Source organism: Dama dama, chromosome 1 (assembly GCF_033118175.1).
Source record: "Dama dama isolate Ldn47 chromosome 1, ASM3311817v1, whole genome shotgun sequence".
Lineage (NCBI taxonomy): Eukaryota > Metazoa > Chordata > Mammalia > Artiodactyla > Cervidae > Dama > Dama dama.
The window spans coordinates 30,675,700-30,700,175 of record NC_083681.1 but is presented as its reverse complement, the minus strand read 5'-3'; the positions used below and the strand labels follow the sequence as shown (position 1 = coordinate 30,700,175).

The following is a 24,476-nucleotide window of genomic DNA, read 5'->3' as shown; positions in this document are numbered from 1 at the left end:
TAGCTCCATGCTTGTGCCCGGTTCGACTCATCCATCCGCGGAGAATAGGCAGGTATGTGCCACCTGTCGGAGACTGGGGAGGGGAGGATACGGAGGGCAGTGCCGTTTGAGGCTCCGAAAGTGAGGTGTCAACGACCGCCTGGGCAGAATGAGCACTAGAAATGTAGGGCAAATGCCAGCTGCGCTGAGGATCTCCAGCTGTGGGTGCCAGTTGTGTGTGTGAGCCGACAGCTCAGGGTGCCAGGGAGAGCCATCTGTGTGCTGATCAGCGTGTTCTAAGGAAACGCTGCCTGAGCAGGACCATATCTCCGAGCCCTGTGTGGGATGTGGCGGAGAGTGATGCCTGGACCCTGACAACCCCCTCCCCACGTGTGCGTGGCAGCTTTCTTACTCCCTCCTCTCAAAGCTCCTGGGGGCTTGTCTCTGGTCAGTTTGCCAAAGGGGGTAGGGTTGGGGGGGGGGGGGGAGGGCAGTAGTTAAGTGGACGGGGGTAGATTTTCCACCAATCCCAAACCAGAAAGAGGCATCTTTGAAATTCTCACCAATCCCAAACCAGAATCAGGCACGAGATGCTCCAAGGCAAGTAACTTATACTCAACAGCCTAAGGAAGTCCTGGCCAACCCATTCTGGCTGTCCTCTAAGGAGGAGCATCTACCTCCTGACCTGGCCGCTCTTAGAATGGGACTGAGCTGGAGATCCTGCCCATGCTCATCTCCCCAGGCACAGGCAGGAGAAGGTCCCCAGAGTCCGACATGTACAGTGGAGGAAGGAGAGCTGGTTGGGCTGCGGCTGGAGCAGCCACCATTCCTTTGATGCTGTAGATGATGCCAGACTGGAGTCGGAATGAGGACTGGAATGAGGGCTGGGGACGAGGGCGTCCTCTGAAGTGCATCGTCAGGACCTGAGCTGAGTCAGTAGTCTCTGCTGAGACAGGGTGGAGGCACCATCCCGGGTACTCCCAGTCCCCAGGGAGAGACATCGAGAAACAGAAGAGACAGACTGGGAGCTGACAAGAGCACCAAGGCCCGAGAGGTTAAGAATCCTGCACCTTCCTCCTGTGACCCTGCCCAGCCAGCCCGGCTCTGTAGGCTCGGGATCCTGAACACTCCTCCAGGTAGAGTGGAACCACTCCAGAGCAGCCAGGCTTGCTCCTGGTAGCCTGGGGGAAGCTACACTTGTTATATTTTTCTAGGTAGAGAAGGAAACAGCCCAAGTGGGCCTGGCCCTTCTCTGATGGGTGGACTGCATATCTGGGAATAGGGCAAGCCTCATTTGCCTTGCCAGGTATGGGACACAGATCAGCTCGGAAAACCATGGCGGTTTTCTGATATGAGAACAGGGCACTCCCACGGGGTGGCCTGGAGGAACCTTTTTTCCCTAGCAAGTTTCACCCGACAAATGCTACCACTAATTGTAAGTGGAAGTATTCGATTTAGTAGTAATGATCATTTATTGAACTCTTACTATGTGCCAGGAAATTAACAAGCATTATTTAATCCTCACCTCCGTGAGGTATATCATTATTATTACTCCCATTTTAAGACTAAATAAGGTTTGGACCACTTAAATGACCGCTTAAATGTCTCCGAGGCAATAAAAGGGAAAGACTTGGAATACAAGCCCAAGCCTAGAAGTCCATCATAAAAGAGTTTGAACCGGAAACCTGAGAGAGGTCCCTTCTGCCTCTCCCTGACTCTGTGTCCTTGAGCCAGCTGCTGTCTGCCTCCAGGTCCCCTCTACCTCAAAGCTAAAGGAGGTTGACTGGAGCTTCTTCCTCTTCTCTAGTTCTGTGACTGACACCTCCTTCTCCATATTTTTGCCTAATTCCACCCCCATCCCTCTACCCTCTTTCCAGTTCTGCTTCCCCTTGAGTCCCCCTTGTGTTCCATTTCAAAACGCTCCCTGCAAACAGTCTCCTAGGGTCTCCTTGCCTGGCACCCACCTGGAGAGGGAGGGCCTGCCACTGCCCCTTTAATTCTCCCTGGGCTCAGAATGCCAGCGAGCGGAGCTAGCCATCTCCATGAGGTCAGATAAGATACTATATATATCGAGTCAGTAACCTGAGCCCCGGATTACCCGGCCCAAGTCAGACTCCTGCTTCTGGGCTCGCCACTGCGCTCCCTGCCCTGCCGGGGAAGGAGAAGCCCCCCAGATCCTGCCCAGTGTCCCCGGACACAGGTCAGTAACTGCCCCTTTGGTATCCGAACTTCACAGGGCTGTTGTCCAGAGGGCCCTGGACTGTCTGTTTGAGGAATCCCTGTCTGTTTGGGGGAGCATGTGAGAGGCCACTCCACCAGGCCTGGGAGGTGCTATGGGCAAGACCAAGGGGCAGGACCAAGGGCTGGGAGGCCAGGAGGAAGAAGCTGAAGCCCTGGAGGGAGAGGGAAGGAGCCTGGGGCTCTCCCCTCGAGTGGGGGTTCCAGGAGAGTGCCTGGGACAGTCGTGGTTGGAAAACAGAATTTAAGGATTCCAACACTGCCTGGGGGCTCCATATCTTTGCCTTTTCTTGGAGGTGTAGAGATGCCCACCCCCTCTCAACCCAAATGAAGGAGAACCCTAAAGAGACACTGCCTTAAGCCCACCCACCTCTTCTCCTCCAGGCGGAATTCTGGTTTTACTCTCCAGTCTCTTTATCTTACCTCTTTTACCCCCTCCCAGGCCTTGAGTAACTGTTGGGATCTAGAGCGACTGAGAGGGACCCAATCCCCTTGATGACTCCCGACCAAAGCATATCAGGCACTAAACTGGGGGGTCAGAGGGTGCCAGCCCGAGAGGTAGAGCCGCTAGCGGCAGGCTGAGGCTCCCAGGCATCTGAGAGCAGTAAACAGAACTCCTGAACTGTGAGAGCACAAATGTTCCCCACCCCAACCTCCCCCTATGCCTACATCTTCCACTCCTGCCAGGACATCCCTCGACCTAGGGGATGACGCTTGTGTCTAGGCAGTGTCCCAGCAGCTGGGCTTGTGGGTGGGAAAGTGTAGATGGAGACAGGGCCCCTCTGTCAGCCCACTTTACCCTTCAAGGTCAGCTGTCTCAGTGCCTCATTCCGATGTTGTTAGCAAGCAGCTTTGGGAAGCTCTGAGGTCACCACTGTGACGGTTCCCAAGCACCTGTGGGACTGGCTGGGATTCCCTACTCACCTCCTCGAACACAAATAGGAGGAAAGGGGTGGAACCCCACTGAGGTATATGTCTGAACCCCAGCTAGGGGCTTTCTATCCAGGCAGTGGCAAGGCCACAGAAGCTGGCGTGCCTTCACCCCAGACAGGAGAGCGGATCTGGGCAGAGAGGGGCCATGAAGGCTACAGGGATGTTGGGCATCACCCATCCCATATCCTGGGGGCCAAGAGTGCCTGGCATTCCTGGGGAGCAAGTCCCTCCCCTGACTGGGCAGGTTAGGGAGCCCTTCACGTGAGCAGCAGGAAATGACAGTGGCTGACGTAATGGGCTGGTGGCCCCAGGAAGATAGGGTTCGTTTTAAGCTCTGACTCACCTAGACTGGGTACCCAAGCTGCCAAAAGGGTAGGAGGCGGGGGACATGCAGGAGCTTGGCATCACGGGTGAAATGGAGGCCTCCTGGACCATCTCTCAGCAGATCAGCATTGTTCTGGGGCTCAGGTTGCGCCTGGCTTCGCTTTCATTTCCCTGCAGTGGAAACTCGAAGGGCAGCTCCTTTGGGAGTCTGTACCTGCCACGCTGTTTTGTGTAGACGGCGGCCACCTGGATCCCCTCACCCCATGCTGCAGGCCCCCCACCCTGTGCCAGCTCAGGGAAAGGCCCGGGAAGACAGAAGGGGGCGGCGGGTTGGCTTCAAGGTAGGCGTTAGCAGACAGAGCCCAGGTAGGTCCCAGTCCCAGTGTGACCCCGCGGGATCCACACTACCTCTCCAAACCCTAGTTTCTTCATCTGCACACCAGCATAATAACAGCACCTGTTGCTTAGGGCAGTCGTGAGGATTAAGTGAGTGATTAATACGCGGTGTCCCAGAAGTCTTAGTGCTGATTTAAGCTTTAATAACTTCAGAAATATGAATGCTAAATGCTTCACTTGTCTGTTTTACTATTTAAATTTCTTGTCTATTTGAATCAAAGTATTTTGAATTTCAATTTAACATTTAAAAAAATTAAACCTTCAAATGATGTTTGTAAGCCAGGGGCATTGGGAAGGCTGTCTTAGTGTTGGACTTTGGGCTGCTGGAAAATGACAAGCTGCCTAAGAAGTACCCAGTGGGATGCCTGGTCCAGGGGTGCTCTGTACCTGCTGGCGGGGTGATGGCCAACTGGTCCCCTCGTCCTTTCAGGCGGGAGAGTGCCTCCACACCTCCCAAGAAGGGGAACTGAGTAAAACGAGGGGGAAGCAAGGGAAGCCTGGCAGAACAGGGAGGGGCCAAGGGCCCTGGTGAGCCTGCACGGAGGAGGAGGCTGGCAGGAAGGCTGCCCCACTGTCCGAGGTGGCAGGCACCTGGGGAGGTGCTGCCTGGAACCGCATGCCTGTACTTGCCAGCTCTGGGTAAACAGCGAAAAGGAGTCGGGCAGCAGGGGCCCCACGCTGGGCAGGGAGGGGCACGGGGGATCACAGCCAATCGGCTGGCCTCCCACTGCCCCATGAAAGGGCCATTCAGTTCAGGCTGTTCCTTTGGCAACAAGGAGACTCGCGGCCATGTGAGTGCCCGTCCTGTCCCTGTCTTGGGCAACAGAGCTATAGCCAGGGCCGCGGCCCGCTCTCCTGCCCAGGGTGCCTCCTGCAGCCTCCAGGGACAGCCACGCCAGGTAACTCGAGGGGCACCAACCCAAGCTGTCTGCCCACCTGCAAGGTGCTGGCACTGTCCTCAAGGGCGAAACTAGGGGTTGGGGGAGGAGACAGGCATGCTCCAGGCCTCAGCCGCAGTGGGGACCCTCTCCCCAGACAGAGGAACTCTCTGCCAGATGCCAGCACTGACCAGACAGCTTCCAGGGGGCTGTTCGTGGTGGGGAGGCCTGTCAGTTGTCTGGCAGATTGAAGCAGACAGGAGAGCAGGGTTTAGGAGCCCTCCCACGAGTGGTGCAGCTCCACTTCCGACCCTGATCCTGCCCAGGGCAACCTGTGGGCCATCCAGGGCCGTCTGTCCCTATCCGCTGTACCTGTTTGGCCCCAGCACTTCTGCGTCAGCAGGGCCAGGAGAGGTCGCAAGCTTGGGGTGCTGCCTGCAGAATACCAATTCCCCCGAGCTTGAGTGTGGGGGGAGGAGTAGAGAGACCCGTGGGGAGGAGGCAGGAGTTCAGGCCCTTGTGGGGGTGGGGGGCATATCTGATTGGCTGCCGGGTGTCCCAGAGCCCAGCTCCTGAGACCTGGAGCCTCTGTGACTTTGAATTATTGATGGAACTCTCCAAAGTGAAATAGAGCAGGACTGGTCCCACACCCCCACCCCGAGCCTCTGCCCATCTCCACCCCTGGCCTCCTCAGCCTTCCTCCTCTTCCTCCTCTGGACCCCAGGAAGCTAAGCAGATGGGAGGGAAGCCTGTGGTTCCCCCAGCCCTACACCTGGTCCTCCTCCCGTTCTCTTTTCCTAGAAAGGTGTAGAAGGTGTGCTGGCTGTGGGAACGTGGCTGGTTGAGGGAGCCCCCAGCCAGGCCAGGTGGGAATGAGGGTGGATGGTAATTTATAGGCCAGGCCTTTCTGACGTCGGCCTGGACTGAAAATGGCTAGAGGTCTCTGGCAGAGCCTGTAAGTTCTGTCCTGGGGCCTATATGAAAAGTGCCACCTGCTCACCTCCCACCTCTGCAACCTATCCCATACCCTACATGGACTGAGTATCTACAGCTCTCTGCCAGGCACTCAGTACCTGGGGCTTGGCACCAAGTCCCCTCTGCCCTAGTGAGCGAGGCTGCGGCCTAGGGCAGGCTGTAGGCTGCCTGAGCCACTGACTGCCAAACAGCCAGATTCTGCCCACGACCCACTCATCTCACTAGGAGCTGCGGGGAGAACCCCGATGCCCGGGGCTGCGGTCAGAGGCTGGCCCGGCCAGGAGACAGCCAGCCCCGACATTATTATAGGCCTACAAAGGGAGGAGCCGGGCTGCCTGGCAGGGCTGGGAGAGGAGATAATAAGCACTGTCTTTGTTGAGAGCTTTCACATGTTATTATCTCATTTATTCCTCACAACAACCCTGTGAGGTAGGAATCATGATGATGATTACTATACTGATTTTGCAGGTGAGGAAATTGGGGCTCAGAGAGGTTCAATGACTAGGGCAGAATCACCCAGCTAGTCAGCCACGGGGCAAGACTCCTCTGAGAGTCCTGGGTGGCTCTGCACCCCCACCACCCCAGGAGCCCCCAAGAGCCCCTGTTGACCCTCAAGGAAAGTAAGAGATCTTACCTACTCCTCCTTTGCCCTCCAGCTCCATTGAGATAAAGCCTGCAGGTTTACGGTGATGGAGGGACTCTGGGGGTCCCCACGTGAGCCTAAATTTGATGGGGGTGGTGAGTCAATGTAAAGTGGGAAGGGCACTGGGCTGGAAATCTGAGAGACATGGACACCAGTCCTGGCTCTGCTAGCATGTGACCCTGGGCAAGTCAGTGGCACTTTTCCACTTGTACAACGGAGAACATAAGATAGATGACCCGAGTAGACACTCTCATATGCCCCCGGGGCGGGGGAGGGGGGTGGATGTCCTAACCAGTCTTAATTGGCTAGAGCTTGCACTTGGACACAGCTGACTCCAAGTTCCTGAAAAACAGCTTGGGCAAACATCTTACTGTTTAGTCTGAGTAACAGTTGGAGGATGTTGCTACAAGTCCTTTGTAGCAACAATTAAAGCGAGCTTGACAATGAGGGCAGGTGACAGGTGCAGTGCATCTAACTGATAATCACCCTTGTTTCAGCAGCGGGGAAATCTGGGCTAGATTCCCAAACCTGATGTCCCCGTGGTGAGACCTGGCTCTAGCTGTTTCGCATCAGTCAGCTTTGGTGTCCTCTATGTAAAGTGTGGTCGTGGCTGTCCACTCCCTAGGCCTGCGGGAAGGTTCAATTGGATGATGAATGTGGAAATGTCCTCTTTCACTTGTGGTAAAATATATTTGATGTGAAAGTTTAAAAAAAAAAAAAAAAAGTCGTCGACCCGTTCAGGCTTTGAAAACTCAATTCAGAGGTTCTGTGTTCCTTCAGCAGATCACTCCAGCGGCAAGGACTGCAGGTGGAGACAGGAGCTCTGCCTGCAGTGCAGGATTTTAGCCTCTAGGGGGCCCCCTTTGCACGAGTCATTATCACCATCAGTTTGCTGTGGGTACTGATGGGGGGAGCCCTGGGAGGCCACAGGGCCCTAACTCCACTTAGAACTGAAGGCTTAGGTCAATGAAGAGGGTGGGCTCTACCACACAAGGATCCCCCACCGCAGCAGGTGGCCATGTCCAGGGAAGTACTCTGGGATTGAGTCTGGAGACTGAGGTCAAGCGTTCCTCTCAGCCACTCATCACCACCACCCCCCACACCTAAGCCCCTTTCCTCCTCTCATGGGCCTTCCTGTTCCTCATCAGGGATCTGGCTAAATGATCCTCAGGTCATGCTGTCTGAACAGTGTAAGATTCCCAAAAGATTGCTTCCAAAGAGGGGAGCAGTCTGAACTCTTGGAATGTCCAGCAGTTTTTAATCCAGGGGGTGAGGGCGGTGGCATCCCTCATCTCGGGGGTGCCTGCAGAAAGAAACCAAGGAGAGGAAGCAGATGGGATTTGGGTTGGAATACTACTGGGGGCTTTTTTGTTTTTGTTTATTCAGCTGCACTGGGTGTTAGTTGGGGAACGTGGGATCTAGTCCCCAGACCAGAGATCGAACTTGGGGCCCTTGCATTGGGAGTGCAGAGTCCTAGCCACTGCACCACCAGGGAAGTCCCTGGAATACTATTTGTTGCTTGAAGGGCTGCAGAGGTGGGGCAGTCCCTGCTCTCAGGCTGGGGGCTTTGAGGGGAGCATCCAGTCCAAGCAGTGCTGAGACTGATTGCCTATGTGGTTTATGAAAGCCTGCTCAGCTCTGGGGCTCTCCCTGAGGTGTGAATGCCTGGGTGCAAGGAGACCTGCATGCCGGTGCGCACGCACATGCAGAGGTGTGTCCCAGTGGTGGGCCAGTGGCTTTCCTGGAAACAGACAAGTATGGTCCCTGGTTGAGGTCAAGCCACTGGGGGATGGAGAGCAGGCACAGTGGGAGCAGCCTGACCCCCGGCAGGGCCTTCTGACAACTGCTTTCCTTGTCTTTCAGCCCATGAGGCTCCCAGTCCCCACCGAGTGCCGCCCTGAAGGATGTCCCAGCTCTCCTCCACCCTGAAGCGCTACACAGAATCGGCCCATTATACAGATGCGCCTTTCACCAAATCGAGCTATGGCACCTACACTCCCTCTTCCTACGGAGCCAACCTGGCTGCCTCCTTCCTGGAGAAGGAGAAGCTTGGTTTCAAGCCCAGCCCCCCCACCAGCTATCTCACCCGTCCCCGTACCTATGGCCCCCCCTCCATCCTGGACTATGACCGAGGCCGCCCCTTGCTGAGACCCGACGTCATCGGGGGTGGTAAGCGGGTGGAGAGCCAGACTCGGGGCACCGAGCGGCCTTCAGGGAGTGGCCTCAGCGGGGGCAGTGGATTCCCTTATGGAGTGACCACCAGCTCCCTCAGCTACCTGCCTGTCAGTGCCCGTGACCAGGGGGTGACCCTGACCCAGAAGAAGTCGAACAGTCAATCAGACCTGGCCCGGGACTTCTCCAGCCTCCGGACCTCAGATAGCTACCGGCTGGACTCTGGGAACCTGGGCCGCAGCCCCATGCTGGCCCGCACGCGCAAGGAGCTGTGCGCCCTGCAGGGCCTGTACCAGGCAGCCAGCCGCTCCGAGTACCTGGCTGACTACCTGGAGAACTATGGTCGCAAGGCCAGTGCACCTCAGGTGCCCACCCCGACCCCTCCCTCACGAGCCCCCGAAGTCCTCAGCCCCACCTACCGACCCAGTGGCCGTTACAGTCTGTGGGAGAAGGGCAAGGGCCAGGTCCTTGTGTCCAGCCGCTCCAGCTCCCCAGGGCGAGACACCATGGTGAGTTTGCCCCTTGGGGACCTGGTGATGGGCTGGGGAGGAAGCCACTGATGAGGAAAGGGCTTCCACCTTGACCGACGATCACAGGCAGAGGTTTTCCTTCCCAGGCCTCACAGTGGCTGTTCCTATAGCCCAGGTGGGGACGAACCAGGGAAGTCATCTCAGCACACCTGGTGCCCTCGTGGCTTGATGTCTTTGCTCAGGGGCTCTCCCACTCTCCCCAGGAAATGCACTTCACGACCCGTGCCCTCGATGATGGCCCTGCAGTGCTCTTGGAAATGCCCAGCTACCCTCACACACACTACGACTTTTATCCTCTGCTTTCCCACCCAACATGCCTGAGGCCCCTGCAGGCCCTGCCCCATCCTGGACTGCATGCTGAGACCCCCAGACCACCAGTGTGCCCTGTGGTAAGAAAGCCCCCCCCCCGGCCCTGACTGCATCTCTCCTCCTGCTCAGGCTTTTACCTCTCAGTCCAGAGACATGGCTTAATGTTGAGACGTAAGACATCAGAAGAAGAGGGTCTCTCCTCTGGTGGATGCAGCCTGGCTCTGGACCAGGGGTCTAGACAGGAGTAGTTCTCCTGTGTCTTTGGAGAAAATGGTGCAGAACTTCTTGTCTAGGGCTTTAGATGATCCAGTCTTTCTACTCCAATGTGCCTGGGTTCAAATAAGGGAAGAGGCTCTGCTGGAGACTTGAGTGAGGGCTGGCATGACCCACCCACATCTGATCCCTGACACACCTCTCCTGGGGCACTGACTACAATTCTTCTTCTTGTGTAGTCATCAATTTACCCATTAGGTGGTGAGCTTTCAGAGGATGAGAAAGAAATCAAATCTCCAGATCCCTCACTATGTACCTAGCTCAGTGTAGAATTCGGCTGACCTGCGTATCACACGGATGATTGGATGGATGGATAGATGGGGGAGTGAACAGATATATGGAGGAACGGATGGATAGATGGGGGAGTGAGTGGGTAGATGGATGGATGGATATGAGTGGGTATGCAAAAGGACAGGCAAGCATATGGGCAGGAGAACTGGGTGTTGTGTCATCTTTATTACTTTATGTGCCCTTCGACTCTTAGGACACATGTCTTTTAGAAACAATAGTTGTGCCACAGCAAGAAATGCTGCTTAGGGGACTTGTCCAGAAAAATGGAGCAGGGGTACAGGATGGGGGCGGGGCTTTGGGACACAGACCTTGTCATAACTAAAAGTCCTGAGAGGACAACTTGATACCATTGCTTAGAGTCTCAGCCTTGCTGGACCCCCTGTGAAGTGCCATGGGAGATGCAAAAGCTGGTGCCTCCCAGAACATTCAGACCCTAAGAAGGCAGGGATGGCTACGTTGGAGGGCTAGAGTGGACAAGGAACGGCAAACGACAGAGCTGGCCTCGGAGAGAAAGACACGTTCTCAGGGGACATGTACTTGGGTTGAAGTGTGATTGGCTGGAACAGGTCTGGTGTTGCTCATCTCAGGGGCAATCAATCAGAAAGCGACTCTCAATGGAGGGGCCTGGGTGTTAGGGGCCTCTGAGGGGCTCCCTCCCTTTGTTCAGAAGGACTCTTTATGGGGCTCAGTGTTCCTAAAAAGTGGGGTCTGCAGACTGACTAGCTCAGAATCATCTGTGTGCTGAATTGTCTGGGGGCCCCATCCAGACCCCCTGGAGCCAAACTCTCTAGGGATATAGGGCCTGAGACTCTGCCCTTTTTCACAAGCTTTTCAGGTAATCTTCAAGCACACTGAGGTGTGAAAACCTCCCCTCCACAGACTAAACTACAGAGCCGTTCTCAGCCCCATCTCAGCCCCAATCCGTGGAGAGCAGGGCCTCCTCCTTCCTACACAGGCAGATCCCAAACCTCCTTGGAGTCTCCACACCCTGGCCCCAACCTCCTCCCCCAGGGCCAGCCTGAGGGGAGTTTTGCAAGAGGACCTCAGAGGAGTGGGCAGGTGGACCCAGGGCAAACTCAGCCACTGTAACATCTCTTTTTCCCTGTCCAGAAACAACCCACAACACACAGGAGTAACCAGCAGCCCTACAACTGAGCTAGTGTTTCACTCTGAGCTCTTCCTCAAGAAAAAGGTCGTCTGAGTTTTTCTGTAACAGAAAAACCAGAACGAATTTCCTGGTCAGCTCAATACTACCAACTGGGAGAGACCCCTCCTGGGCTCAGTGGTGTGAGGCCTTGATTTGATCTCACTCCTCTCCCCTCACCACCCTCACCCTCGCTTCTGGTGCTGATCACATCTTGCTGGGTGAGAACGACCCTGTTTGTGGGGCCTGGACCACTTCTTTCTAGAACCAGGTCGTTTCTTTTCTGACCTCTGGTGCTGATCACATCTTGCTGGGTGAGAACGACCCTGTTTGTGGGGCCTGGACCACTTCTTTCTAGAACCAGGTCGTTTCTTTTCTGACCTCCATCCACGGCTCTTCCCGTCTCATTCATTCATTTTATGGTGTTCAGCTTACTAGCAGCGTAACCTTAGAGAAATGCGTGAACTTCTGAAACTGTTTGCTCTGTAAAACGAGAGCGGTCATAGTTCCCACTTCAGAGATCCTGGTGTGGAATCAAAGGTTGTGGGCTTGGCACTTAGTAGGTGCTTGATCAATATCAGTCCTCCCTTCTGCCTTCCAGGTGCTTGGGCAGGGGCCGTTGGGGGGTGGTGGGGGGGCAGGAGAGTTGTGAGTTGTGGTCCCTGCCCTCAGGGAAGCTTGGGAAATAAGTTCTAAAAATAGTTGCAACAGGAGGCTGCCCTAGGTGTTTTTTCAGTGTCATAGGTGATGGGAAAGGGAGAGGTCATCCAAGGCTGGGATGAACAGTTTGACCGCTGGAAGAACACTTTGCCTCTTTAACCTTGGATACCTCTCATCTGAACTGTTGCCTCACCCATAAAAGGGAATGGTCATGCCTGCCCTGCCCACCTCCCAGGGATGTCATGAGGTTCAAAGCAAATCATGGATGTGGAGGAATCTGCAACCAGTAAAATGCAATGGGAGAGCTGGCTTAAACTCAAGGGGGAAAAGGTGCTGCTGGAAAAGAAGGGGCCTTTGGCAGCTGACTAGAGTGGAGGGAGGGGACCACCGCTGGGAGGAAAAAGGTGAGAAAGTGCATCCCAGGGCAGGGCCCCAGGTGAGATCCGACTCCCCTGCAGCAGCCCTGGCCCCCCGGGCTCTCTGGGCAGCTGACCTGAACTACAGGTCAAAAGAAGCAGGACCAACTGGGGAGTAGAACAGATCTAACCAGATTCAATCCTCCTGTTAATAGTAACAGCCCACATGAACTTGGAATATCACAGACTCAGCTGAGCACGAGTGAAGAACTGGTGGAGGGGGACAAGAATTCTCAACACCTCCTGTCCATGACTGGCTTGCTTAAGCACCGACAAGACGCCAGTCCACAGAGTGTGCGCTGTCAGCCTAGGGCAGTGAGGGCTGCCCTAGACTCCCCCTTCAGATAGATTGCTTGAGAGTTGTATGTTGGTTCAGAACTGGGGTTTTTTTTGTTTTGTTTTTTTTAAAAACTTTCACTACCCACAGTGGGGACTTCAGGCCAGGCCAGGTGGGTTGGCCCTGCAGAGAGCCAGGGGTCCACGCCCCCAGCTTGGTCACATCCCCCCTCCACCCCACCTCTCTTGTTCCCCTGGGCCTATGGAAGGACAAGCTGTTCCCAATGAGCCCTGCCCGGGCTGAGCTTTAACCCCTACAATCCACGCTAATCCTCCACTCCACCCACTCCAGCTGCTCTCTCCCCTGAGCCCTGGCAGTTCTGCCTGCGAGCTTCAGCCCTGCGCTCACCCTGCCCAGGGCACCCTCTCCTCTCCCTCAGAAGAGCTGGGAGCTGGCCCAGGGCCCTCCAGAGCACAAGTCACGGGCTGGGCACCTGCTACTCAGATGCGGAGCCCAGCCCAGCCTCTTGCCCTCACACGGCCTCTCCCACACCCTTGCCCTCTGCTCTGGGACCTGTTGCTAGGAGCAGTCGGCCTGGGCACCTGGACTACCTAGATCCTATTTGCCGCTGGGGGGGCTGCTGACTCATCTCACAAAGCCTTGGGTTCCAGCTGTTCAGTGACAGGGAGATTATATAAGATGAGGTCATGTGATTTTCCTCTCGGGTGGGACTTTGGACTTGACTGCTGTCAAGCAGTGGGGGGAAGGGAGGAGTTTTAGTCTGAAGTGGAGGACAGCGGCGGCTGTCCTCCAGCTCCTGGGTGAGCAGTGTAACCTTTCCCTCTGTCCCTGGCCTTCTCACTGTTTACTCAGCCACGCTGAACTGCATCCCTGCTGTCCTGTTTGTCCAGCTTGGCAGCCGGAGACCCTGGGGCTTGTCCTCACCCACTCGGCCACCTGGAGGAGGGCAAACTTCCTGGGAGCCCGAAGCTGTGCTCACAGCCTAGGAAGGTCACACACAGGGGTCCCATGGATGGACTGATCCTAGATGCTGAGAAAGAAAGGGCAGTCGGTTTGTAGTCTGTGGTCAGAATCAGCAAGACGCCAAGGTCTCAGGCCTTGAAGACTGGCTGTGGGCTGTGACCTGGCTGGTGGCCTTGGAGCTGCCTTACCCAGGCTCATTTTCTCAACCAGTGCCCAGCACCATGCTCCCTGCTTCCTCCTCCACCCCCACTCTGGGATGGATGTCTCTGTGAGTGAGGTCAAGTGGCATGGGGGTGGGCTCAGCAAGGCAGGAGTCCATCCAAGCCTGGCAAAATGTTCCCGGCCTGTGGGAGAGCCGCTCCACTGACCATCCTGCTGCAGAAATGAACATCGCGTTCAGGGCCCAGAGCTGCACACGTTCCCTGCACCCTCTCACCTCAATGGAGACGTAAAACTGGCGCCCCACACAAAGACATAAACGGGAGAGGGAAGTGTGTGGGCCTCTGGAATCCAGCTGGTCCAGACCAGACTGCCCAGGGGCTCCAAGGAGCACAGAGCTTTAGGCCTCCTGGGGTCTGAGTGATGCAGGAAGGAGGAGCTTCCCAGGGACCTCGGTCCAGCTGGCTGGCCCTCCCTCCCCAAAGGCACTGGAAGGCTGAGAGCTGAACCCCTAACAAGGACCCTGAGCCCCCACCAGTTCAGTCAGACAGTCTGTCCCGTGTTGCGTGGGTAATTGCAGGTGCGTGCCGGAGCAGGGTTTAAGCCATGTTTCTAAACCTGGGACTGGGCTGCCCCCTAACAGCTGAGAAAGCAAGATATTTGCAGTCTTGTCTTCACACAACTAACCCTGACTTTAATTTATTTAAATACTCCATCCGTGCCAGGGGGGATTTGAGGGGAGAAAATACCAGCAGGGGAGGCAGGTCAAGCATGGGGTCTGAGAGATGGCAGTCTTGGGCTCCAGCAAGGAGTTCTGCTCAGGTTAGCTCAGTGTGTTTGAGGCAAAAAGTCACGGAGCCAGAGCCAGATTCAGATCCCTGAAGACTGTATGCTTTGTCCATGCCACTTCAGGAAACAGCATTAAGGAAAAAGGGTCTCACGGAGTCTTGAGAAATGACCACAGTTCTTCATGGCCGTGTCCAGCAGCCATCACACCTGCCTGACGAGACTGGACCCCATGTGAATTTTCCCCAACCAGACTTCTCAAAGGGCACCCATGCAAGAGCCTTCCCCAGCTGGGCCTCCCTCCCTGCTCCCAGCAATGCCCCTGACCTCCTACATCCCAGGAAAGAGGGAGAGAGCAGGCTGGCAGAATGCCATGATGTCCCCGGGGTAGCTGGCCTACGTCGTGGGGAAACAGGTCAAACGCTCCAGTGGGTGACCGCCTGACAGCACTTCCTGCAAATCACTTACTCAACACGCAAACCCAGACTTACCCCACCCTCTGAGGCTCAGTGGGACTTCCAGCACCGACTGGTCTGGCCCCCTTTCGTGATGAGCCCAACACCTCTATTAAGCACCTACTAAGAGAACTCACAGTCCTGCCCTTGAGGTATCAGTGTGATGGTACAATCAACACACAACTCAGACCATTTACAGAAGTCTCAGAGACATGTATAAGACAAAGATATACATAGTAAGACAGATTGGTACGGTGGAAACTGAATGCTAGAAAACCGAGAGTATGCTATGCAGTAATGGAATGTTTAGAACTTGGAGTTCATTAGAAAAAGCTTTGTGGAAAACATGCGTTTTGAGCAGAATATACAAGGAGATAATTGCCAGAGAACAGGAAGGGCATTCTAGAATCTCCTGGTAGTTGTTACTAGCATGGGTTTTGCTGTAGGACCCATGTGGGTTCAAAGCCGCACACTGCCATGTACCAGCTCTGCAGTCCTGGCAAGTCGTTTGAACTCTCAGGGCTTAAGATCCTTCATTTAGAAAACAGAGGTAATAGTTACTGCGTCACTGTCACTGAGTTGTTATGCAAGTTAACTGGCATAATGTATATAAAGCACTCAGCAGTGCCTGGCATTTAGTAAGTATTTTACTGGTGACAGTTTTGTTAAACGAGAGAAGGCATGTGCTAAAGCAGGTCGATTGGCAGTGGGGATTAGCGAACAGTGAGGCTGGTGACCATGGTGCTATCCAGCCTAAGGACCACAGCCTCACAGACAAGGCTACCTAAGGCTTCCGGACTGGCTGGAAGAGTCAGGTGTGTCAGGGCAGGGGAGTGATGTGATGAAATGCAAGCCTTGCTGCAGACAGTGTGGGACTGGCTCAGAGGGGTGTGGTTAGGAAGAAGGAACCATGGAGGGAAAGGTGGTTGCATCTTGTCCAGGGCCCAGCTCTGATCCCGGCAAGGACAGTGCACTGGGAGATCTGCGCTTCTAATGTCGCTTACCACCTAGGAGGATGCCCTGAAGCCCCTGCCTCCTGCCCACTCCTCCCACCACTGAGGCGGGAACACGGGGGCGACCGTCTGTGCTCCTCTCTCAACAGCACAAAAGTGCTGTTCTGTGGGAGGCCTGGGGTACAGCCATACGTGTGTCCTGGACACATTCCCCATGTGGCTGCGGTTGTGTGTGCAGTGCGCGTGTACATGTGGGGATGAGCAGGCCAAGAGGAACAGAAGGAGGCCACAGATGAGTAACAGCACACACTGCTGCCTCTCAGAGTATTTTTAAATGCTAAAAATACTGGCTAAAAATAGCCCTCAAGCTCCAAACAAGATACTTTCTCCAGGCAGATTCTGTGTGGGTCCCTGATAGGTGAGACGGTGGAGCAGCAGTAATAAAACCCAGAGACCTCTGATCTCTGAGCATTGCTGCCCTTAGGGTCAGAGAAGGACACTCCCCTCCACACACCAAGGGAGCACCAGTTTCCCCACCAGCTGTGACTTTCTTCCCACTCCCCCCAAAACAAATCAAAATCTGAGATTCTCAGATGGAGTTGGGTAATTGGGTAGATGAGGTCAGAAAAATGTTTCTTCCTGGGGCCAAAAGGGACAGTGACCTGTTGTCATGTAAAAAATCTAGGCATTGCCTTTCCTGATAGTGGGCCAAACTAGGACTGGAGGGAGGAGGGGAGTTCGTCCAGAACCCGTGAAAATCTACCTTCAGGCCCTCTTACCCTCACGGATTGGGTGAATATTGGGCTCCAAGAAAGCCTGAGTCGTCCCCTCCCACCCACACGCCCAGAATGTTGTGCAAAAGTTTGTGCGTGGGTGCATTTTTTCCTGAAAAAAATGAGTACAGGGCTTTCATCAGGTTCTCAAAATGATCTGCAGCCCTCCAAAAGTTAGAAATCTTTCGCTGCCTTCGGGGAAGCTCACCCGCTGACACTCGGCCTTGGAGACGTGTCCTCTTTGGGCCTCAAAGGCAGTTTCTCCCGAGTCCCAACTGGAGGTGGTTCCCGGGCTCCGCGCTCCGGTCCTGCCCGCCTGGGTCCGGCCCGCCCTCGGGGACTGCAGGTCTCGGTCGCGGGCTGGCCCGCCTGGTCCCGGGGGCCTGGGGGCAGCTGGGCCGGGGGTGGAACCGCGGGAGGCGCGGGGGCGCGGCCTCACTCCGGTCCGCGTGCCGGGGCCCGGGGGCGGGGCCGAGCGGGGCGGGGCCGGGTCCTAGCCCCGCCCCGACGATGACGTCGCGCGGCCCGAGGCGCCGGCGGGGCCCCCAGTCGGCAGGAGCGCGAGAGCCGGCGCCGGGGCGGTTGGCGGCTCGTGCCGGGGAGGTTGAGGTGCGGGAGCGCGCGGTCGGCCCGCCGGAGCGGTTACCGCCGGGCGCCGCGGACGGCGTGCTGTGGCGGCCTGGGCGTCCGGGCCGTGGGACCTCGCGGTACTCCCCCGCGCCCTATTGGCCAACGTTAGGCTAGGGGCCGAGCCCGCCGCCCGCCCCCCAGCATGCGCACCTCGTACACCGTGACCCTGCCCGAGGAGCCCCCCGCCGCCCCCTTTCCCGCCCTCGCCAAGGAGCTGCGACCGCGCTCCCCTCTCTCCCCTTCCCTGCTGCTCTCCACCTTCGTGGGGCTTCTGCTCAACAAAGCCAAGGTACGCGGGGCCCTTTTCCGGGACCCTCACGCCGAGGGCTGGGGCTCTGCTTCCTTCCCGGGGTGCCCCCCTCCCGCCCCCTTCCACCGCGCGCCCGCCCGGCCGGGGCACAGATTCTTCCCAGCCCCCACCCCTCCTTTCCCAGGGTCTCCCTACAGGGAATGCCCCCTCCCCAGGTGATCTCACGCTTACTCGCGGCCCCCTCCCCCTTGCTGAGGTCCCTGCCCCCCACCCCGTGTCCCCCGAGCCCCCCTGCCCCCTCCCTCTCCTTGACCCCAGCACCAGGTGGCTCTTGGGCTCGTAATTCCTGGCACCTATCAGGACAGGTGCAGAAAAGCGTAACCTTGACTAGTTCTCGGGGTGTGAGAGAACGGGCAGCTCGCTGGACTCTGCGGGCGTGACTCCTCCAAGGCTAAAAGCCAGCTAGAAAGGCTGGTGAGAAAGGGACCGCCTCCCCGTCACTCATCGCTAAACGCCCTCTCCCAGAGGGTGGGCAGCAGGGGTCCTTTGACCCCGCGAAGGGCAAAGGAGTTGCAGACAGGGAAAGAGGTCAACATCCCTTCCCTTCCCTCCCCTCCCCTCCCCAGTTCAACTAGGTGGGCACTGGAACCCTTCAATGATGTAGCTGCCCCAGAGTGATGCTGGGGCTAAAAGCTGGGCACTGCCCCCTCGGGGAAGGGAGAAGGGGCCAGAGCTTGACAGATCTTATGTAACAGCGCAAGCTCCCGTGTTGGCAGTGCGTGCACTGCCCCGTGCCAGGGCCACACCAGGCTCCTTGGCTGCAGCCAGGACTCATGGCTGACCCTCATGGCACAGGTGAAGTAAGCCGGAAAAGCCCTTTCCTGGGGTCTCAAGTGTGAAGACACAAACCTCCATCAGCCTTTCTTCTGTGGCCCGTGTTCCCAGATGTTTCCTCCATGCTCCCATAGCGGCGGGGCTCTTGCTCCTTCAGTGGGTGGTGAATGCTGTCTGTTTACTAGCCATGGAGGTGGCACCTGCCTTCTAGAACAATGGCTGCTCCTGAGTCGAATTAGGTCTTCTGATGGCTAATTTTAAGGAAGTTTTTGCCCCGAACTTTTCTCAGCTCTTTGCACTTGAGCTCCAGCAGCCCAGCTGGAGTCATTTCCTTCTCCTGCTGAGAGGCTGGCGGGCAGGGTCTCTCCCAGCTTCTCCAGTTTGGGCCTCTCCCTGTCAGCCCTGAGGTAGGATTGTTTTCCCCGTAAGAAAGGTCACTCCTGGGACATTTTGTTCCCCTCTGGAATGGAAACTGCTGACTTTCCCTGGAGCTCCTGATTTCCTATTCATGGCAGAAGAATATCTGGCTGGGCAGAGAACAGCCCTGCTCTCCCCTCCACTCCCACCCCCTGACTCCTGATACCCATCCGCCTTCTACCACAGAGTGCTTGGAAATTGGCAGGCACTTTCAAGCTCAGGAAATTTTAGACAAAGACACAGCCCCCACCCCCAGAATTAAGAGGGTCCTGGCGAAGAAGCCTTAAAGGAGCCTCCCACATCTCTCCACCAGCCAGGCCAGACATAGGGTTAGATTCTTAAGAATAGTAACCCCGATCATGACCTGTTCTTCCTGACCTGCCTCCGCTGCTTCAGAGAGGGAAGTGTCAACACCACAGGAATGCTTCATTAGAAAGATGCCTCCAGCCTCCCATAGCCGCACCCCCACTGGTGCTATGTGACTGCTATCTCAGTCGAGGGCCCACTTTGGTGGACAGTGACAGTCATCAGCGGTAGAATGCTTTGTTTCTGTGGCCTGTTTAGACAGATGTTGTCTGAGGCATGAGGGGCAGGTGGGGGAGGGGTGCGGAGTAGAACTGATAAAGCACTGCTGGAAAGAGGTGTTCAAGTGGGTATTCTAGGGGAGGAAGAGCAGGTATGCAGGTGTGGGCAGGCTTTAATGTTTAGTTCCAAATGAGCAACACAGACTTCAGTGTTTCTCTTGAGCCCCAGGTCTACTTCAAAAGGCTGATAAGGTCTTTGTCCAGGGAATTATCTCTGTTGTGGCCCACTGACTGGAACATCAGGGTTTAGATTGTCATAAAGGTAAGATTTAAATGTCGTGTCTGGGACCATACACTGCTGATCTTCAGTGATGCTTGTACCCCACCTGCTGCCAATAGGCTTTTCTTTCTAGCTGCAGGTGGACAGCAGGTCTGCCTGCTGGTTTAGGTATTTCGCTCCCTACCTGTGAGTGTTAGACCTGATAACTGGCAAGGAGGGATCGTCTTACTTGTGGGGGATCAGCAGGGCAATTCCTGAAAAAGCCCTCCTTCAGCCTGCCTCTCCCCACCCCACCCCCTTATGCTGACAACCTCATGGGCTTTGAGCTGCTGACAGCACACGGCATGAGTAATTTTAGCTGAGTTATTTCAGGCTCCTGTTCTGATCAGGGTTGAGCTGGCCCCACGCATGCCCCAGCCAGTGTTGCTCCAGAGTTGCCTGCTCCCAGGTCCCCTCTCCAAGAAAGTCGGTAGCAGGCTCATCTGTATGCTGATGCTTTAACCCTTTGAGCCGGAAGGTTATCTGACTTCTTGGAGGTTGGGCCAGGATTAGCCAAGAGACCTGGACAAACATTGCTCAGAGTCCTGTTCACTCTCCCACCCCCTCACCAGCCTCCACAAGAAGTACAGGAGCTAGAGTAGCACCTTCAGCCAGGTGCTGACCTCTGCTTGGCCGCAAGCTGCCATCAGAGGGATTCCCAGCCAGTGGCTGATCAGGATGTTGAAACCTGAACCAGGAGGGAGGATTCTCCCAGGCTCTAAACCGCCCTCAGGAGCTGAGCTCAGCTGGAAGGAATTCCACCTGTCTCTGGCAGTTCAGAATGGCAGGCCGACTGGAGATTTTCCCCAGCTGAAGATCTAAACTCAGTTTAGATGTTTTGTCATTGAACTTTTCAAGACCTCCATGAAGTGCTCATTATGACAGCTGCTTTAGATATCAGACATCTCAGAGTACAAATGTAGGTCATTTGAGAGAGTGCCTGGATTTGGGACCTGAAATTTGTCAGAATCAGGTATATGAATTCCTAGCCTCTGGCTTCTAATCTCCAGTCTCCAATATGGCAGATAATGAAAAGTATTAACATAAAAGATGGGGGGAGTAATTACATGTCAGTTAAAAAAAGCAAAACCACATAAGTCAAGAAAAGAAAGCAAAATCTTGAAGAATGTTTTTGTCATGTGTTGAAAATGACAGGCATTCCATACCCCCTTTTCCTACAGTGTAAGTAGATTAAAGTTGAAGAGAGGATCATGTGTGTGGCCTGAGGCTAGTGGCTACAACTGGCAGAAAGTTGCAGAGAGAACCTAACGTAGGCCAGGCCTCTTCCCTCAGCCTGAATATGCCTCCTGTTCTTTGCTTACAGAATTCTAAGAGCGCCCAGGGTCTGGCTGGTCTTCGAAACCTTGGGAACACGGTGAGTTCTCCCCAGCCCACTTCTTTCCCGAGGTGGGACTCAGTCCATCTCAACTGGGACTGTCTAACCAGATGATCCTGGCTGCAGCTCACTCCCTACCCCCAGGCCCATTGGTACCTGCCCTTCCTGGCTGATGTTTTACAGAGTTGCTGGGCTCTGCCTTACCCCCACCCCAGCAGGAAGCACTGCTAAAGGGCAGTCGCCCTTTTAACTGATACCTCAGTCACTTTCCTGGATCCCTCTCCCCCAGGACATCCATCACTTCCCACTCACTCTGTCCAGCTGCCCGACACTCTTTTGTACACCTCTGTAGTAAACAACCAGTTACTTCACCCATGCCAGCAGTGGGGATTTGCCTCACTTCAACACTGTGACTTACAGAAAGAGGAACCTGAGGCTATGGGAGGCTTCATTTGTAGGCCAGGTGTACCAGAGGGCTCTGAGTGTTAGGTAACTAGACATGCCAGCCAGGAGTCTTTGTTCCGCTGCTGATGTCCAGTGGTCTCCCGCAGTGCTTCATGAACTCCATTCTGCAGTGCCTGAGCAACACGCGGGAGCTGAGAGACTACTGCCTGCAGCGGCTCTACCTGCGGGACCTCAGCCACAGCAGCCGTGCCCACACGGCCCTCGTGGAAGGTGAGGGCCTAGCCCTGGGTGCTTTTCTACGCTACTGTAGGAGTCGAGGGTTACATGCTTCTCTCCCATTACTCTTCCTCTGGCTTCTTTTTGTTGGGACTCTATAGAATAGAGAAAATGGCTCAGCTATCCTCCACGCCCCCCCTACCCTTTTCTTCTTCCTATAGAGTTTGCAAAACTAATCCAGACCATATGGACCTCATCCCCCAATGACGTGGTGAGCCCCTCTGAATTCAAAACCCAGATCCAGAGATACGCACCACGTTTCGTCGGCTATAAGTAAGGGCCTTGGGGACGTGTCCCTCCCCAGGGTGGGTGGCGACAGTAGCAGATTCGAGGGACCAGAGGTGTCGCTTACTCCCTTTTCTTCACGTTCAGTCAGCAGGATGCTCAGGAGTTTCTTCGCTTCCTTCTGGACGGGCTGCACAATGAGGTGAACCGGGTCACAGCGAGGCCCAAGTCCAACCCTGAAAACCTCGACCATCTGCCGTAAGTAGGAGGAGAGGGCTGGGGCCCGAACTATGGGAACTTCTTTGGGGATAATGATTTCAGAAGAACTTTGAATGTTAAGGATTTAGATGGCTAGGTCTTTACACTTATCATGGTTTGAGCTCTGACCCAATTGTCTTCCTCTCTTTGGGTCCTAGTGATGATGAGAAAGGGCGCCAGATGTGGAGAAAGTATCTAGAACGGGAGGACAGTCGGATCGGGGGTAAGTGCAGGCAAGGGGGCCGGGGCCTGCCTTCCCTGTTAACTGCTTGGCCTGAGCAGAGCATGAGAAGCCCATTCTCCCAGCACCCCTCCTGCTTCCCAGTGCCCAGGCCCCAGAGGACTGAGGTGGGAGCAGTGAGAAAGGAGACATGGCGTTTAAGCGTCATGTATCCGTCTCTTCCCCAGATCTCTTTGTTGGGCAGCTGAAGAGCTCCCTGACGTGCACTGATTGTGGCTACTGTTCTACGGTCTTTGATCCCTTCTGGGACCTCTCTCTGCCCATTGCTAAGGTAGGCACCCCTGTCGCCCCAGTTTTGAAACTCTCGCTCTTACCCTTTCACTTCGTTGACCTCTGACCCCTCGCTTCTCTCTCATAGCGAGGTTATCCTGAGGTGACGTTAATGGACTGCATGAGGCTCTTCACCAAAGAGGACGTGCTTGATGGCGATGAAAAGCCGGTACATCACCCTCTGTGGCAGGGAGGGCACATCTCCCAGAGTACTCTTGGGGGCAGACCAGCCTAGAAATTGCTGCATTCGGCCGTTGGCCTCACCCATGAGTCCTTCTCAGCTCTGTCCTGTTATGTCTTTCAGACGTGCTGTCGCTGCCGAGCCAGAAAACGGTGTATAAAGAAGTTCTCCATCCAGAGGTTCCCAAAGATCTTGGTGCTCCGTATCCTTGAGATGGTCAGGGCAGGGGCTGACGTTAGAGAGTGACTGAGCACTGGGGGCCAGGTGAGGGCCGGCAGGGTAGGACGAGAAAACGCGCTGGGCCCTCCCCTCCTCTGCCTCCTGAGACGTGTAGCGCCCTCAGGGGCTCTGTCTCCTGTGCTGACTCTGCCCTTGACTTACACCAACACCAGATCTGAAGCGGTTCTCAGAATCCAGGATACGAACCAGCAAGCTCACAACATTTGTGAATTTCCCACTAAGAGACCTGGACTTGAGGGAATTTGCCTCAGAAAACACCAGTAAGCATTTCTCAGCTGGAAGCACAGAACCAAGGCACGGGTGTCTGAGCTGCAGATGGGAGGTTCCAAGGTGGCGGGAAGCTGCTGAGGAGAGAGAGGTGGAAATTGGGAGGAGACGCAGGACTGAGAAGGGTAGAAGGGGAGGGTGCAAGGGATACCTTGGGGCTTGACACCTCAAGCTTCTTCTTCAGACCACGCTGTTTACAACCTGTACGCTGTGTCCAATCACTCCGGAACCACCATGGGCGGCCATTACACAGCCTACTGCCGAAGTCCGGTGACAGGCGAGTGGCACACTTTCAATGACTCCAGGTGAGATGGGCCTCGGGCAGGGCTCCCGGCCGTCAGACACCCGTCCCTCACCCAAGAGCGTCCCACACCCAGAAGGTGTGGAGCTGCCCATTAGAAGGCTCTCCAGGAGATGGCCTCGGGTGTCCAATAGGTCAGAGACGGGCCCTCATGCTGCCCCAGCTGCATGTCACAGGCCCACCAGGCCGCCAGGCTGACCTGTCCTGCTCTCTCCACAGCGTCTCCCCCATGTCCTCCAGCCAAGTGCGTACCAGCGACGCCTACCTGCTCTTCTACGAGTTGGCCAGTCCACCCTCCCGCATGTAGCAACGAGGAGCTACATCCCATCCTCCCTTCCCCGTGGTGGCCCCACAACCTAAGTTTTTTTAAAAAGACCAAAAAAAGGCAAAAAAAAGTCCTGACAAATAAGAGGAAAATAAAGGAAAGTGAAGCTGCAGAGCAGGAGTTGCTGCAGCCTGACCGGAGCCTGGAGCGGGGAGCCCGGTGCCCCCGAGCCCCGCCTGGTAGGGAAGATTGGCAGGACGCAGACTGAGCCAGCACAGTGCCCTTGGCTTCTCATGTCTGTATTTGTAAGTGTGTGGTTCTTTTCCCGTGTGTGATAAACCGCAGCCCTCTGTGGGGAGAAGATCTTGTCTAAGGGCCCACTGGCCTCGGCCCAGCCCCGGCCTCCCGAGAACACAGCGCCCTCTGGAGCCTGCTGGGAGGATCGCCGCCTGGAACGCTGCCCATCTTTGCCTGGACCCCGCTCACCCATGAGCCAAGAGCCCTCTTAAGGCTGCTAACTCCGGGGGGGACAGATGAGGGGACGTCTTTGAAAAAAGCTGTTTTTGATTTTTAAAAGCCCAACTTTTTTTTTTTTTTAATTACCGTAACTAAAGTTTTCAGACTGGAGATGCTCTCTTTCACACCTCTTCACAGCTGGGATGTTGTGCTGGTCATTTTTTTTTTTTAAT

At 55.6% G+C, this 24,476-nt stretch overlaps 1 protein-coding gene across 2 annotated transcripts; it reads left to right on the top strand.

The window, feature by feature from the left end:
• USP2 (ubiquitin specific peptidase 2) lies at window positions 1-24,476 on the top strand. 2 transcript variants are annotated; one of them, XM_061146047.1, is made up of 13 exons: window positions 1-52; window positions 8,230-9,047; window positions 20,847-20,897; window positions 21,410-21,533; window positions 21,701-21,812; window positions 21,912-22,022; window positions 22,181-22,245; window positions 22,431-22,534; window positions 22,622-22,702; window positions 22,838-22,916; window positions 23,107-23,214; window positions 23,406-23,526; window positions 23,742-24,476. In XM_061146047.1, the coding sequence occupies exons 2-13, from the start codon at window positions 8,271-8,273 to the stop codon at window positions 23,827-23,829; spliced, it is 1,821 nt and encodes a 606-aa protein (XP_061002030.1). In that variant the 5' UTR covers window positions 1-52; window positions 8,230-8,270; the 3' UTR covers window positions 23,830-24,476. The 2 variants fall into 2 exon arrangements, with proteins under 2 accessions (XP_061002030.1, XP_061002026.1); XM_061146043.1 differs by lacking the exons at window positions 1-52; window positions 8,230-9,047 and adding an exon at window positions 17,223-17,467.